General features: G+C 45.9%; 2 protein-coding genes across 2 annotated transcripts; one reads left to right on the top strand and one right to left on the bottom strand.

Moving 5' to 3' along the window:
• Positions 1 to 2,237: 2,237 nt before the first annotated feature.
• ascl1a (achaete-scute family bHLH transcription factor 1a) lies at positions 2,238 to 2,831 on the bottom strand (the record flags this gene model as incomplete). Its single annotated transcript, XM_084448224.1, has 1 exon — positions 2,238 to 2,831. One exon carries the CDS (start codon positions 2,829 to 2,831, stop codon positions 2,238 to 2,240), a length of 594 nt encoding a protein of 197 aa, XP_084304350.1.
• Positions 2,832 to 6,102: 3,271 nt separating this feature from the next.
• On the top strand, positions 6,103 to 14,758 carry itfg2 (integrin alpha FG-GAP repeat containing 2). Its single transcript, XM_084448223.1, has 12 exons — positions 6,103 to 6,295; positions 6,453 to 6,548; positions 6,721 to 6,762; positions 6,873 to 7,050; positions 7,252 to 7,391; positions 7,762 to 7,916; positions 8,051 to 8,145; positions 8,295 to 8,348; positions 9,314 to 9,405; positions 9,597 to 9,714; positions 10,975 to 11,148; positions 14,616 to 14,758. The coding sequence occupies exons 1-12, from the start codon at positions 6,200 to 6,202 to the stop codon at positions 14,705 to 14,707; spliced, it is 1,332 nt and encodes a 443-aa protein (XP_084304349.1). The 5' UTR covers positions 6,103 to 6,199; the 3' UTR covers positions 14,708 to 14,758.
• The last annotated feature ends 481 nt before the right edge of the window (positions 14,759 to 15,239 follow it).

Consider the following 15,239-nt stretch of genomic DNA (forward strand, 5'->3'; position numbering starts at 1 on the left):
TCAATGAATTCAAATCCATAAATGATTATATATTAATGTTAGGGGTGCACTTATGGGCCTATATGCCAATTCTGTAAACAAGTTCAATGTAGGCTATTTGTGTACGAAATATTACATTGTACCGAATTAATAAATCCTTGATGTTTATCTCCATGCCAAGGAATGATTGTATACTAAACATGTAGTAGTTTTCGTGTACGAGTTAATGAGTGCTGATGCGCAATAACGCTTCAACTCGGATATGGTGAACAACAGGCTACCTGCGTTGTGCGTCCTTTGGTGCTTCTCCCCGTCCGCTTGACATCTGCCAGCGGACTCTCTTTCTCCCCGAGAGCAGTTGTTGAGTGTGGTCGCGCGCTGCTGTCAGCAGGCACACGCGCTGTCTCCACTCCTCATTCACTCATTAAACCAGGCACGCGCCTGGCCACAAACGCGTCCCTACCTGTCAAACTCGATTCTTGTAATTATAGCCTGCAATTACCTGGACAAGTAAACAATTTTGAGCGTTATTATATGCAGTTTGTTGTTACTGAATCAGCCAAATGGCCTATAGCCTGAAATAGTAGGTTATTGTGTCCGTACAACTTTTTATCATCGTCGCTGGAATAGGTCAAAGTTTTGCATTGTTCTGAATTGTTTTGTTTTTTTAGTTTAGTTTTTTATTTCCATATTATTCTCAGAACGGAATTTTAAAAGGTCATTAAACATGGTTCCAATCGCTGTTGTTTTCGTGTTTTCACCACAACGATCTTGATGGTTTTCAGAAATTATCTGAAATTATATGTTTGTGTGAAGGCCTGTGTTGAAGTAGCTGGTGTAGTAAACTGCATGTTGGTCTTCCTCTGCACATTCTCCTACTCATGCGCTTGCGCACAATAACTGAGCTGGCGCACAACAGTAGCCTATGTCAACATGCATCAAGATCTGTCAAATAGCCTATTCTAGACACGTCCTCGTTAATCTAAAAACGAGATGTTGGGGATGTCGCCTCAAATCATGAGACGCTGTCATAAGTTAATATGGGTGAAGATGCGTTTAAATTAGGCTAGATGTAAATAAGCAGGTGCGTTTATGTGGCACATTAAATTGCGATGATGGAACTATGAACTAAAATAGTTTGGATCCCCTTTTACAGATATAAATGTCAGTCCAGATGTCTTCAGTCTTTTGTTTCGGAATAAGTTATGTCTTAAACTCGTTGGCAGCCTGAGATGCAAATAAAGAGATATGGGAGAGGGATATTTAAGAAAATGTTTTATTATGAGACTAGAGTGTAGAAAATATGTTTATATGCTTTTCTCTTTTCAACCAACATAGTAAAGGCAATGTAGAGCTGGCGGTATAGAGAGACAATGCGTCGCCATTGTGCTCTGTTTGGACAATAGCTGCATAACCTTTGATCATTGTGAACTCCATGACATGGTACAATAACATGTATTTCCTATTAAATAAGACACATTGGTGCTAACATAGAATTTCGGAGTATCAAACCCCTACTTGAAACCTCATGGACCATACACAGAATAGCCAGCTGCAGAGCGTAGACTACAAGTCTAAATAGGCAAGAGGTATAAGCAACTTATCAATATATTGTCAAAATATATACAAAAGAATGTGTACAAAACATCTATAAATCTCTTACATACAAAAATATCTTAATATATTTCAAAACATGTTTGATATAGAATTTCATATAATAAAATCCGCAAGTTGGAAGCATTTTTGAATCAAATGTCACAGAAGTTAACCAAGAGGGTTGCTGTTCTTTTGATTGGGTTTAGCATAGTTTGAGAGCGACATTTTAAATAATGTATGGGCTGTGGTGAAGTATAAAGTCACTTCTGAAATTTTGTTTTCATGGGCGAATGCACGGAAGTTTGGACTCTCACGCTGTCAGAGCGCAGAGCCATCCTCCTCAAATCCTTTGGCGCTTTGCACTGGCCTGATGTCTGCCGTTGCAAGGACGTTGACTAACAGGTGAATCGGGCCATAGGCGACCGGGCCTGGCCAAAGCGCCAACTCAGTGCTTCTTGTTTAGGAGGACGCGAGCTCCTCGGGGATCCTCCCAGGCGCGTGCTGAGAATAGGCTACAAATCGTTGATCCATATATCTGTGTAGACAAAAAGAGGGCAATGTTCATTTTTCATACAGTCTAAAAGGCAAATTGTGTGTTTATATAACAATTAACATATGTATGCATTATAATCATTCCATTCTTACCTATAGGCTACAGATGCTCAGAACCAGTTGGTGAAGTCTAGAAGTTCCTGTTCCTCTGGACTGAGGGGGTCGTAGGACCCCTCATCGGAAGAGTAGGAAGACACTGGAGAGCCTGCCATTGAGTTCATGTCATTGGAGTAGTTCTGTGAGATGGTGGGCGACAAAACCCCGGACTGAAACGCTGCGCTCACGGCGTCGTGTTCATCCAGAAGCTGCTGGAGCGCGCGTATGTACTCCACGGCCGAGCGCAGCGTTTCCACCTTGCTCATCTTCTTGTTGGCGGCTCCGTTGGGGACGTGTTCCCGGAGGGTGGCGAAGCCGTTGTTGACCAGCTTCACTCGGTTGCGCTCCCTCTCGTTCCTCCTCGCCACGGCGTGCGGCTGCTGCTGCGGAAGGCTGTACCCGAAGCCAGCGAAGTTGAGCCTCCTCTTGCATCTCAGCAGCTCAGGTGAGGACGAGCGCTGCCTCTTCACATTGGACGCTGATTTGCCGCTGCTCTGGCTGCTGGTCGGGCTGAGCTGGATGCTCTGCGCCGCGGCAGCAAAGAAACAGGCGGGCGGCAGGAACTGCTGCTGGCTGACATTTATTTCCATCTTGGCGGTGATGTCCATTGGCAGTGGGTGAAATAAGAAAAAAAAATAGAGGAGTTGAAGAAAATCACAGTCTTCTTTGGAGTGATGGGCGGCGGCGCGTCCTGCTCGTGGCGTTCACGTGGGACTTAATGCTCACTTCAGTCTTGTTTTATGGGCAGTCTTGTGGGCTCCTGCCTCACACGCTCCTCCGGCTGCTCTAAGTCCTGAGAAAGGGCAGTAGCGGGGCTTTTCAATTCACTGGCAGCCCCACGCGCTGGACCTGACCACGCCTCCTCGCGCTTGTTGTATTCACCTTGGCTCCTGTGCTGTTGCAAATGCGCACGCCGGACGCGTGCCACTTCAACCACTGAACAAACAGTCGCCGAGGCACAACCGGTTGCAGTCTCTGGACTTTTTCTGTTTAAAGTGTGGTCAGATGTAGAATGCGCCTTTCAGTCATTTGATTTTCGAGGACTAAAATGTGTGCAATAGACTACAAAAACGATTTATTTCTGATCTATAGGCTATAAATGTAAATAGATGCATTTCGAAAAGTTTTGAAATGACATGGCCATTTATTTCAACAAAATAATTTACTATTTGCTGAGAGATGCCATATTAAAAAATTAGGCGATAGGATGAATGTGGAAACTTATCCAACACCGGATTGAAAGCTTGACGATTAGGCTACTGTAGCTTTAGTCGGTTCATTTAGTGCGTCTGCGTGCGACTATTGAAAAGTTCAAAACTGAGATTAACTCAACTAGGCCTACAGGCACGTTGAGCTCAGTTTAGAAAATTGTTGGTGTTATTGTTTATCTTACGTGGCAGTGTTTTAACTTCTCAGATTAGCCAAAGTTTTTAAGCACTTCAGCAACTTTCCGGTGGACCAAAAAGTGGTGCTGAAATGCCCACCGCTCTCTCCACGGACTCATTCGGGATATTCGCCCCGTTGATTTATGCCTTTCACCAATCTGCATTCTACTGCTTACATGTGTTGTTTAGGGGTATAGGTGAAGTTATCAGAAAATTGTTTTTAACAGTCCTCAGCTTGGCAAACTCTGGACTCCGCCTCGGATGGCCCATACAGTTCATTGTTAACACTTTTACAGCCGCATTTGAATGCTTTTCCTTTCAAAGAATAGAGCTTTGTGCAGCAGAGGCGAATTTTTCACTTTCGTTAGAGCTAATCATCGCCATCGTACGGGCGGAACGGAAGGGTGAATCTGCAGAGGGGCCGTAGGACGCGCGCATTCGAGGATGTTTTGTGTATGATTTGATACACCCTATTTTGTTACAGTAGTCTCGACACAGCGTATTTGCACATGTTTCTTTTAAAAGGGAACATAATAGAACATGCCTTTCACGCTGGACAAAACCATCCTTTTACTCATGAATGTGTGTGTGTGTGTGTGTGTGTGTGTGTGTGTGTGTGTGTGTGTGTGTGTGTGTGTGTGTGTGTGTGTGTGTGTGTGTGTGTGCGTGTGTGTGTGTGTGTGAGTAAGTGTTTGTGTGTGTGTGTGTGTGTGTGTGTGTGTGCGCGCGTGTGTCTGTGCGTGTGCGTTAGTGCGTGCGTGCGTGCTTGAAAGTTGGGACGGAGAGGGGGGGGCTGTAATAAATTGTGCAATTTTTCTGTGTTGGCTGTGGCATTCAGGATGAAGCTTGCATTGAGGTTACCCAGCCCCCACCAACTTTTCTATTCTTCTCCCTCCCTTTTCTGGCACAGCAAGAGAGTTTAGAAAAGAAGCGTGGGTTCTATTCAGCTCCCCCCACCCCCCTCCCCATCGCCGGGCTTTCTGAAACCTATCTACCATGCCCTGTCAGTGCGGTTCCAGGGTCCAATTAGCGCTTTGTAAAGAGTTTTCCCCCTCCACGATCTTCCAGAGGCAGGGAGGACGCTCCCCTCCTCGTTCGAGGGCTCCAGTCATAGCCGAGTGTAATAATTAATCTGGCATCTGGGCGCTTGAGCTTCCATTGAAACACCTCTGTCTTTTTTCTCTTGGTCTTTGGAGTTTGGTGAGCGATAGTAAAACAAAACTCATGTGTCTCGTTTATAATCCCTTTTTTATAATCCCTGTGTGATGTGAGGGATTAATTTTCAATTTGTTAGCTGTTAAAAAATAAATAGTGCTCTTATTTTTTATGTGGTCGACTTGGGTCCCCCAGAACCTATTGTATAGGCTAATTCCTGCAGGTGCATTACTTTGGGGGAGAAAGTTTTAATGAGCTATACAAATTCGTAATGAGGTTGGATAGGCCTAGTCTGTAATTTTGCCTGCACAGATTTGGTCTAAAAATATATTCGATTGCTATAAAATGAATTAATAAAAATTTGGCTAAATTAAGTAATCATTTTGTTTTTAAAATGTTAGTAAATTGAATTTGAATTTGGACTATTTCGGAGAAAAATTATAATTCGTTTCGATTGGTCACTGGACATAGGCCTATAGGGCAGTGATGGAGTTAAAAACGTGAAGTGTCTAATAAATTCATGAGTTTTTGGTGAAAGAAAATGCAACTTGTTGAACGGCGTTTGAGTTCAATGAAAGAATGTCTGTGCATGTCAATAGCTTCTGAACTGTTTAAAATCTGAAATTCAAGTGTCAGTTGTGGACATAGGCTAACTGATTTAGGGAGGGGCTGACACGTAGCCGCTTAATAGGTCATGACTACCTGTTTTGCCTTTTGTTTGGACGGACACACACACACACACACACACACAGAAATACTTGGAAAAGATTGAATGTCTGATTGAATGTCATGCCTCTAGCAACTTCTTTGTTTCAAGACATTATCTCAACAATTTTAATGATACACACGTGTCTAGGCCTATCAAACAACCAACCAACATAGGGTAGGCTACATAAATTTAAGTTGCAAAATAAATATTTGTAGTCCTGTACTGCCTCCTCAGTGGTCAGCCTATAATTACAGTCTCTCAGTAAGTATCTGCTATTTTGTTCTGTACTGCAGCGCCCCCTAGAGGGCATTGCTCACTTGCTGTGTACTATTGGCTTTACACTTACATGAGCAACCACACGATGGCGCTCTATATAATAAGATGATTTCTGTATGTGGCCATATTTTCCGGAGAAAAACAATATATATTATATATATATAACATACAATGTACTTTAATGCAGAGGTGTGGGTGTTCATGATTAGGAGAACATGGCGTATGAACCACGGAGAACCTGCTTTAAGAAAACGCAATTCACAGATTACAAAAGACTGTCTCTCTTGAGCTTCCGTAGCGTTTTTGTCATGTGTCATGTGCTCCTATGTTTACCTTTTGTCAGGACAGGAAAAGTGGTTCATGTGTAGTTCCGTCTCGTAGAATTAGCTAGACTAAGTTTGGTACATTTTATAGTGTATTGTATGTAGCTTGCTGTCTATTAGGTGTTCTTATGCGGTCCCTGTGCTATGTCCAGCGTGTCAGTTTGGATTTTACGGGGACCCTTTTTCCTCACGCAATTTGTCTCGGAGATGCTGACAATGACTCGGTAAGCTACCACAACTGAATGCGATTCATTCCAGCCATAATGTAAGCAAGCTACGTCTCATCAACACATTATTTAACTACATTCCTAACATGCAGCTCAGAATGAAAATTTAGCAAGTTGTCGGATGAATGATCTTCAATTTTGACACCTGCTACAGTTGAATGAGTTGGTTGTTGGTGACACCAGCGGAAAGCTTCTTGTTTACAAGAATGATGACTCCAAGCCTTGGATCACAAGAACATGCGTGGGCATGGTTAGTAATTTAACATCACACTCCAAGAACGACTTAATGCTATGTTGCTTTGATTTAATAACCCACCTCCTCGGATTTGAGGAGTTGAGTGGAATACAATAGATGGATTTGAAGTAGCATACCTAGCGACTTACCATTCATTCTTTTTACTGTATGTATTCTGGTATTTTAGCTCACCTGTGTTGCAGTTGGAGATGTCTGCAACAAAGGAAAGGTGAGTCACAGAAAGCTCTATGGTCAAGTAAAATGTTTAAAGAATATCAGTCTTTCTCTGATACTGTAGTTAAACATTCCCAAATCTCTCATCTTTCTCTTCTCTGTTAGAACTTTGTAGTGGCAGTGGGTGCAGAGGGATGGTTCCATCTGTTTGACCTGACAGCAATAGCGGCAAGCAAGGCGGAGTCATCCAGCCAGTATGAAGCACTGTTCGCTGAAGACCAGAAGCCCTGCTTCACTCAGCACATCCCCGCCAACACCAAAGTCATCCTTATCAGCGACATTGGTAGTGAAGCTTATGTTGCATATAATGCATATGGTTTCTTTCTAGTCCTAGGGCTCTCAGGTTTCAAACTATTTTTTAGAATCCTCAGAGGCAGTATCACTCTCATCTCTCTCCCTCCCTCTGTCTCTCTCTCACTCTTTCTCTCCCTCCTCCCTCTCTCTCTCTCCCTCCCTCTCTCTCCCTCTCTGCGTGTGTGTTTAGACGGGGATGGGCGGAGTGAGCTGGTGGTGGGGTACACAGACCGCGTGGTGCGAGCGTTTCGCTGGGAGGAGCCCTCCGACTCTTCAGATCCCGGTTCTGGACAGCTGGTTCTGCTCAAGAAGTGGCTTCTGGAAGGCCAGGTATTTGCACTCAACATACACTAGGAGAAACACCCCACAGTGTAATTTCCCTACCTGCTGTTGCTCAAGAGGTAGAGTGGGTCATCTGCTTCTCCTGTCCACATGTCCAAGTGTCCTTGGGCAAGACACTGAACCCCAAATTGCTCCCAATGAGCAGGCTGGCACCTTGCATGGCAGCTGTCCGCCATTGGTGTGTGTATGTGTGTGAATGGGTGAATGAGAGGCCATTGGTGTTTGAATGTCTGTGAATGGGTGAATTAGAGGTCATTGTAAAGCGCTTTGGATAAAAGGGTGTCTGACTGACTGAAAACACGATACACTGTGCTGCACATTCTCACACAGTGTCCTAATAATTGGTCTCCTACGACAGGTGGACAGTCTGTCGGTGAACCCAGGCCCAGAAGGGGTTCCCGAGCTGATGGTGTCGCAGCCTGGCTGTGGCTACGCTATCCTGCTCTGCTCCTGGACTCAGCAGGAATCCTCTGGCCTCAGTTCTGGGGACGAGACCCCAACAACTCCCGGGAGGTAGGGTAGCGACAGCAGCACAGCCCGCCGTAGACGCAGGACATTTGTAGCGAGAAAGGAGTCATGCAATAATAGGCGTTTATGAGACTGTACCAGGCTCAGTTTGTGTGTTTTTCTTGTGTGCGTTTGTACAGTGAGGGTCCATCCAGAGATGTTATTCTTCACCTCACCACTGGACGGATCCACAACAAGAACGTCTCCACTCATCTCATCGGCAGCATCAGCCGAGGTGGGCTAGGAAAGAGAGATGTACACCTTACTCTACATAACATGATATGATCAATATACAATTGGGATGGATGAAAATGTGGCCGAACCAAGGGTCTGCCTTGTAATTTTGACTGTGAATGATATAATGTTGTTGTGTTATTGTGACAGGCTCCAAAGATGCCTCCTCAAAATGCGGCCTGTTTGCTCTCTGCACTTTAGATGGTGAGTGGAGTAGTTGAGATGGTCAGTATGAACTTAAGGGTCTTGACACAATTACCAATTAGTGCATTTTTCATTTCCACTATAGCACAATCTATTGTATGTAGGTCATGTGACAAGCCAAGTACTTTAATACTGAGAATGTACAGTAAATGAGCAGCTGGAACCCACTAAGGAGAGAGGGTGGTTGATGTCCAGAAGCAAAGTGTCTGAGACAGGAGCAGATGAGGACTGAGAGCTGCTGGAGAGACAGAAAATATTTAAAATTTAAAATTGCAAATTAGAGAGAGTGCTGTCTTTCAGACATTCTCATAATCAGTCTCCCCGAGAAGACTTGGCATGCTGGTGTTAAAGGATCGCTGTGATGAATTTCACTGAGAAAAGAGCATGTGAAAAGAGCATGTGTAATCAGATCATTTTCAGCTAGGGTTTTCTGAATTTTGGAGCAAGACAAAAGATTGGACAGAAAGGGTACTACGGTTTAAGATCAAATTGTACCAAGAATCAGATATATCTATTGTTCAAGCTCAGATAGAGAGGCACACACACACACACACACACACACACACACACACACACACACAGACGGCCATCAGAGATAAGGTTGAACTAAGGGGGGCATCCATTCCGTTGTGCCCCATGTCCTTGTATACCCAGGTGTGAGGGATGATTGTACCTTAATTGGGATTTCCCCCTCTCACACTCCTCTCCTTCTAATGAAATGCCAGACCCAGCTGCTCACCCAGACAGATACTGAAGTAATCGGACAATATTGATTGTCCGGAATTTTTAAGGCCTATACTTTTTCCATTAACCTTAATACCAACCGGAAGTTTACGTAAAAAATGTGCTTCGTATCGGGACACCGGCTTTTTAAGCTAATCATCAAGCTCATTTTCAAGCTCATTTTTACCATCCACTGTTACTTTGGGTTTGTGTATAGATGAGTTGATTTTGCTTGTTCCAAGGTACCTTGAAGTTGATGGACAGCTCAGAACAGTTGATGTGGTCAGTGCAAGTGGATCACCAGCTCTTTGCTCTGCAGAAGCTGGATGTGACTGTAAGCTGTTTTTTGCCGTTATTGGTTTATAATAATTGATTTTGACAGAAAATGAACAGTGATGTTTTCAGGGTGGAACGTGCCACTAGAGGGCCTAGGGTGATGTTTTCCCTCCCTATAATGTATGTGTGTATCTGATTTGTGTGTGTGTGTGTGTGTGTGTGTGTGTGTGACTGTGACTCTGTCTCTAGGGTGATGGCAGGGAGGAGGTGGTAGCTTGTGCCTGGGACGGTCAGACCTACATCATCGACCACAACCGCATGGTCGTGCGCTTCCAGTTTGACGAGAACGTCAACGCTTTCTGTGCAGGTGAGACCCTGCTCACACACACAGGCGCGCACACATACACCCACACTCTCACACACACACATTTGTAAGAAGACCTCACCTCAAGATTCTTGTCTTGTTTCTTGCCTCCCTTTGCCTGTTAAACATGCATAACATGCATAAATTCCTTCCATTGACAGGCCTGGTACATGTACTGAATAATAAATGTACATATTTTATCTTGTCACTAGATGGCAGTATTGAGCTTCAGTAGGTAAACAATTGTCATCTTCTCCCCCTTGGCGCTGTCTCTCCATTTCTTTCTCAAGCTCCAGTTATTGTTTGAGGGATATTATATTACCATTTAATGAGAACATTAATTAAAGATTATATGATCATTTCATGAGAACATTAAAAAAGATTATAATTTCATAAGAACATTAAAAAAAGCAAATAAGTTGGAGTTGGAGCCTGTGTTGAGCTTTAATAGCTCTCATAACTCATTCTGGTTCTCTTCTCTCTCCGCCCCGGGCTTGCGTGCGTACACGCTCAGCGAGCTTCCTATTAGGCACCCTCCGCTCCTGAGCCTGATGATTAGTGGGCGTTATCTTTGCTATTAGCGTGACGTCTGGCTCCTCTGGTGGACTACACACATCACCTCACAGCCCGCAGGGGGCTCAGAGACCAGCTGGTTGGGATTCACACATCTCACTCGAATTTGTTGTCAGTAGTGCATTCATTTCGTTTGGCTTTAATATCACGCCATTCTCCGTTCAACTCCAGTACATCATCGTGTTGGGAGGGTGTGCGGTAAGTCCTGAGAATATGAGCTTCCGTCATACAGAGATGGTATGATACTAGTAGCGGCGTAGTGGGGGGGGCACATAGTTCGTGAGGTAGAGCGGTCGGCTGGGGATCGCAAGGTCGCCGGTTCGATCCCAGCTCCCGGCATTGAGCGAGACACCGACCCTGAACCCCAATGTGCAGCACGGTGGCACAGTACTTAGTACTGTCGCTGCCTTCCTGTGCAGAGTTTGCACGTTCTCCCCATGTTTGCAAGAGTTTCCTCCCAAAGAACCCAATACGAAAAACAGGACTTGGAATTGATCCCCGGGCGCCATGAGCGATGGCTGCCCACTGCTCCTGGCGCGTGTGCTTTGTGCTGGTCGCCACTCACTGTATCACTGATCACCGTGAGGCTGAATAAAGACCCCCCGGGTCCTGTAATTTTCATCATAATACCGATCTGATAGTATATTACAGACCTGCTCGTATTTTGTCGTTGTGTCCCGCGTGACGCAGGTCAGTACACCTGCAAGGATGGCAAGAACAGCCCCTGCCTGGTCTACGTCAGCTTCAACCACAAGATCTACATCTACTGGCGGGTGGAGCTGGAGCGCATGGAGCCGACCAACCTGCTCCGGGTCCTGGAGGAGAGGCCCGGGTTCAGGGCCCGGCTGGAGCAGCTGGGCGTGGGTGAGCTCTCCTGGGGGCTGGGAACGGGGGGGCTGGGCTGGTGCTTGCGTCTGATATAATCATGGATGTATTAATAGAACTGGATGCGGCGACTATATTGACTCCTCGTTCTTGAGAGTGAAGCTTTTTGAACAGGGCCACCGACCCCTTTTGACATGCGCAGTTGTGTTTTCCCGCATCACAGGCATACGCAGTTGTGCTTTTCTCATGTTTTAACCACGGGATTTGTTGACCTGGAAGTTTACACGTTCATATGGATTTTTAATGCGCGTTCACCGCTGTATTGCATGTCCCTGCATTAGCATTGTTAAGTAATAAAAAAAATAATGCAAATAATAATTGCATGGTGCAAACTGTTCGTGAACGCGGCGGGGTCTGAGAAAAAGGTCAAAAGGGGTCGATTTGACAAGATGGCGCTGATCAAAATGTTTCAGGAAGTAAATCGCAGCCTGGCCCCTTTGATATAATACACTACTACTACGCTACATTAGGTTCTATTAGGCTCTTTTATAATTATATAATATAATTATAAAAGAGTGTCATCATCTTTCCACCCACCTCTCTTGAGTCAGTGCTTCCTGTTCCTGATACGCAAATGCGCTGTATGCAGGAAGACGACCCGAGTGGGAAGATAAATAGATCTGGGAAGCCTTTTATAAACCCATGTCGTCTACTCACCCTGATCTATGTAAATCTGGACCTTGCCATCTCTGCTCAGGCGTGACTGGAGTTTTTATAAAGGGGGAGGCTGTAATCCTCATGAAGACAGGGTACCTCTCCCCCTCTCTCTCTCTCTCTCTCTCTCTCTCTCTCTCTCTCTCTCTCTCTCTCCCTTTTTGCTCTTTATCTCCTCCCTCCATCCATCCGTCTGTCCCTCTCTCCCTCCCTCTCTCTCTCTCTCTCCCTCTCTCTCTCTCTCTCTCTCTCTCCCCCTCCCTCTCTCCCCCCCCCCCCCCCCCCATCTCTCTCTCAGGTCTCAGGGGAACTCTCTCTCAGCAGGCCTCGTCACACACAGGCAACGCAGTAAACAGCAGGAGAAATCCTGATGTGAAACAAACGACCGCCTTTGTGGACGATAAAATCGAAACAAATCTAATATTCCTAACGAGGAGTGGTCAGACGCCGGTCATCCGTCAGTTCATTTCGTAAGTCGTTCAGTCCATTACGGGGCAGGCACTGCTGTGAGTTAGACCGCTCCCTTTTCTACGACCTACCTAGTCCACCGGCTGTGCTGTACATGCAATATGCATCACATGCGCGGCGTACGCGAGGCGGCGAGGACCCCTGTTGCTCTGCGTGGCGTAGTCGTCTCAGCGGGCGCCAGTAGCTGCTTGTAGAGTGACGGATGGCAGGGTTACCCGGGACTGACGTGCCCTGAACACAGACGGGGCCCTGAACACAGACAGTCCTGCCGCGACGCAGATGAAGGAAATGAGCCGTCGATCCGACCCCGTGTTAGACCACGCTATGACCAAGGCCAAACCAATTTAGCCCGGGAAATAATTGCCCTTGTGGCTTCATATACACACACACACACACACACACACACACACATTGCACAAGATGCAGCCGCCCTCCTCGCCCCGGCGCAGAGCGGCTGGCTCTGGTTGATCTGCTTAATGGCCGTCCAGCCTGGCTTCCTGCTCCAGCAGGTCCTGTTAATAATTCAACCCGGGTGCTTGTTGGTTTTCCGGGCCGTGAGTTCAGCACTGTTACCTAACTCATCACGGGAACACCACAGCCAGGGAGGCCCGGGGGAGGGAGGGAGGGAGGGAGGGAGGGAGAGGGCAAAAGAACACGGGAGGAGGGAGAGAGAGGAGGACGGCAGGGGGCGGGTCTGTTTGTGTGTGTGTGTGCCTGCCTGTGTTTTTAGAGTTAGCATTTTTTGGCACACATACGAGACATGGCCCATCCACCCATAACAAACAGTTAAAAGCCTGTTCCTGGCTCTGACCGGGTCCAGACGCCACCGTGAAACTAGAAGGGAGGGAGAGAGGAAAATATATCGTCAAACAGTACAGTTTACGCAGGCGGCTGTGGCTCTGGAGGTAGAGTGGGTCGTCCAATGATCGTCGGGTCGGCGGTTCGAATCCCGACTACCCCTGTCCATATGTCGAAGTGTCCTTGGGCAAGACAATGAACCCCAAATTGTTCCGAATGAGCAGGTTGGCACCTTGCATGGCAGCTGCTGCCATTGGTGTATGAATGTGTGTGTGAGTGGGTGAATGAGAGGCCATTGTAAAGCACTTTGGATAAAAGCGCTATATAAGTGCAGTCTATTTACCTACCATTGTACAAGAGAGTGACCACCACTCCACTCGGCTGGATTTTTGCTATGGTGCTGGAAATAAAAATAAATCCAAAATGATAGAAAGGAGTTACCGCACACTTTCTACCATTCACAGTGCGAGCCAGGTGTTTATGCGTTATTTTCTCAGGCGTTATACTGTGTGAGATTGCAGTGTTAGGGTTGTTAGAAAGGTGTAGCATTTGTTGTAGCACACAAGTTAAGAATGATGGATTGTAAACTGAGAGCCAGTTTATATCTGCAGGGTTTCTCTGTTCCTGAGCTTTCAGCTTTGAATAGCCTTGTCTGTCACAGTGGTAGGACTACAGTCAAGCTTCAACGCAACACCACACTGGATAATTATATGAGTGCTAAAATGGACCTGGTCTTAGATTGGTTTGGTAATTCCTTGCATGCTGGCAAATGTAATATTATGAAATCATTACTATCACTTTATTCTTGTCCTCTCAATTAAATACCCTTTCATAACTTGACGAGCAAAATCACAGGGATTATTACTGCCACGCCGCTGATAGTTCGCCTCACTAATACTGGCCGGGCAATAGCAGTGGGACTGCATTGTGACGACCTTTTTCGTCTCAAGAAACGGCATACGAACATGTGTAGGTACTGTAACACTCACCAGCTTTGAAAAACAGGGACAGTGCCTCAGTTTCACCAGTTTATTTGGCCATTAACACAATCCCTGACAACGTTTTGTCCAATCGGCCTTCATCAGAGCATGCTGGTGAGGCCCTGTCCCTGTTCTTTTTTCAAAGCTAGTGAGTGCTACCTACACAACTACGGATGCTGTTCTTCAAGTATATATATATATATATATATTTTGGTTTAGCACCACAGCAAGTCTTTTTTGGGGGGGAAGGCGCATCCTACTCCTCCACTGCGACCTATTTTTAATCTCCTAGTTGAAATGAGCACAGGTAGAGAGAGCAGCAGGGATCTTGCCCTGTGATTAATTATTCATCCAGACTCTGCTCCCATCTGCATCTCATTCTCATAATGTCTTGCTCTCTGAACACTGAGGTCAGGGCGTCCACAGCAGCACGGCCAACCCCACTGTCCTCAGAGGGATTTCAACCTGTAGCCTTTCAGGTCAGAGGATAGTGATTTCACACATTGTCTGATCAAAGGTCAACAGCAGTGTTTGTGTCTCTGACAGACCTTGAGGACACCACGGCCGTCCGAGAGCTGCTGGGAGACCTACTCTACGGGGACACACGTGAGAAACTGGCCGCCTCCGGACAACCTTGACATAACCATATCCGGACTCCTGTTATTTTATGTAAATACTTTGTCAATAAAGGTTGAATCACACTGTATAGTTGTTAGTTGTAACATTCTTTCTATGCTCTGTAAGTAGACCACACTTGTGTTATTACAACCATCTGCCTTGCCTAATGTACCAGATGGTTGTAATTAACACTTCTAGAAGAGTGACTGAGTGTCTTAGTGCCAGACAGGCCCCGTCAGGTCAAAGTACTGGATTTGAGGTCTCAAGTCTCCCTCTAATAAGATGTGTCTGGTCCGGGTATCACAACAGGTGCAGTATCTTCCTCCTTTTAAACGCTAACCAAGACTACATGTCTGTTCGTTAGTTGACCTGCTGTTGATTTATTACAACTCTGAAACGAAACAGTGAGTGCTGGTTCTCCTACTCCACCCCTGTCACTTGGGAGCTCCCTGAGACAGCTGGGGCGTCGCCAGGAATTCTGGTCCCCGTTAAATATGTCTTCCACTGGGCCCCTGATCATTTACACTGCACTGATCAGTGGTGGCTGGTTTT

This window comes from Borostomias antarcticus (assembly GCF_949987555.1).
Source record: "Borostomias antarcticus genome assembly, chromosome: 13".
In the NCBI taxonomy this organism is placed as follows: domain Eukaryota; kingdom Metazoa; phylum Chordata; class Actinopteri; order Stomiiformes; family Stomiidae; genus Borostomias; species Borostomias antarcticus.

Excerpts from the sequence above, each read along its gene's own strand:
- itfg2 (XM_084448223.1), top strand. The coding sequence starts at position 6,200 with ATGCGGTCCCTGTGCTATGTCCAGCGTGTCAGTTTGGATTTTACGGGG. Across the intron at positions 6,296-6,452 it reads GAGATGCTGACAATGACTCG|TTGAATGAGTTGGTTGTTGG; the intron begins GTAAGCTACCAC and ends CACCTGCTACAG. Across the intron at positions 8,146-8,294 it reads CATCGGCAGCATCAGCCGAG|GCTCCAAAGATGCCTCCTCA; the intron begins GTGGGCTAGGAA and ends TTATTGTGACAG.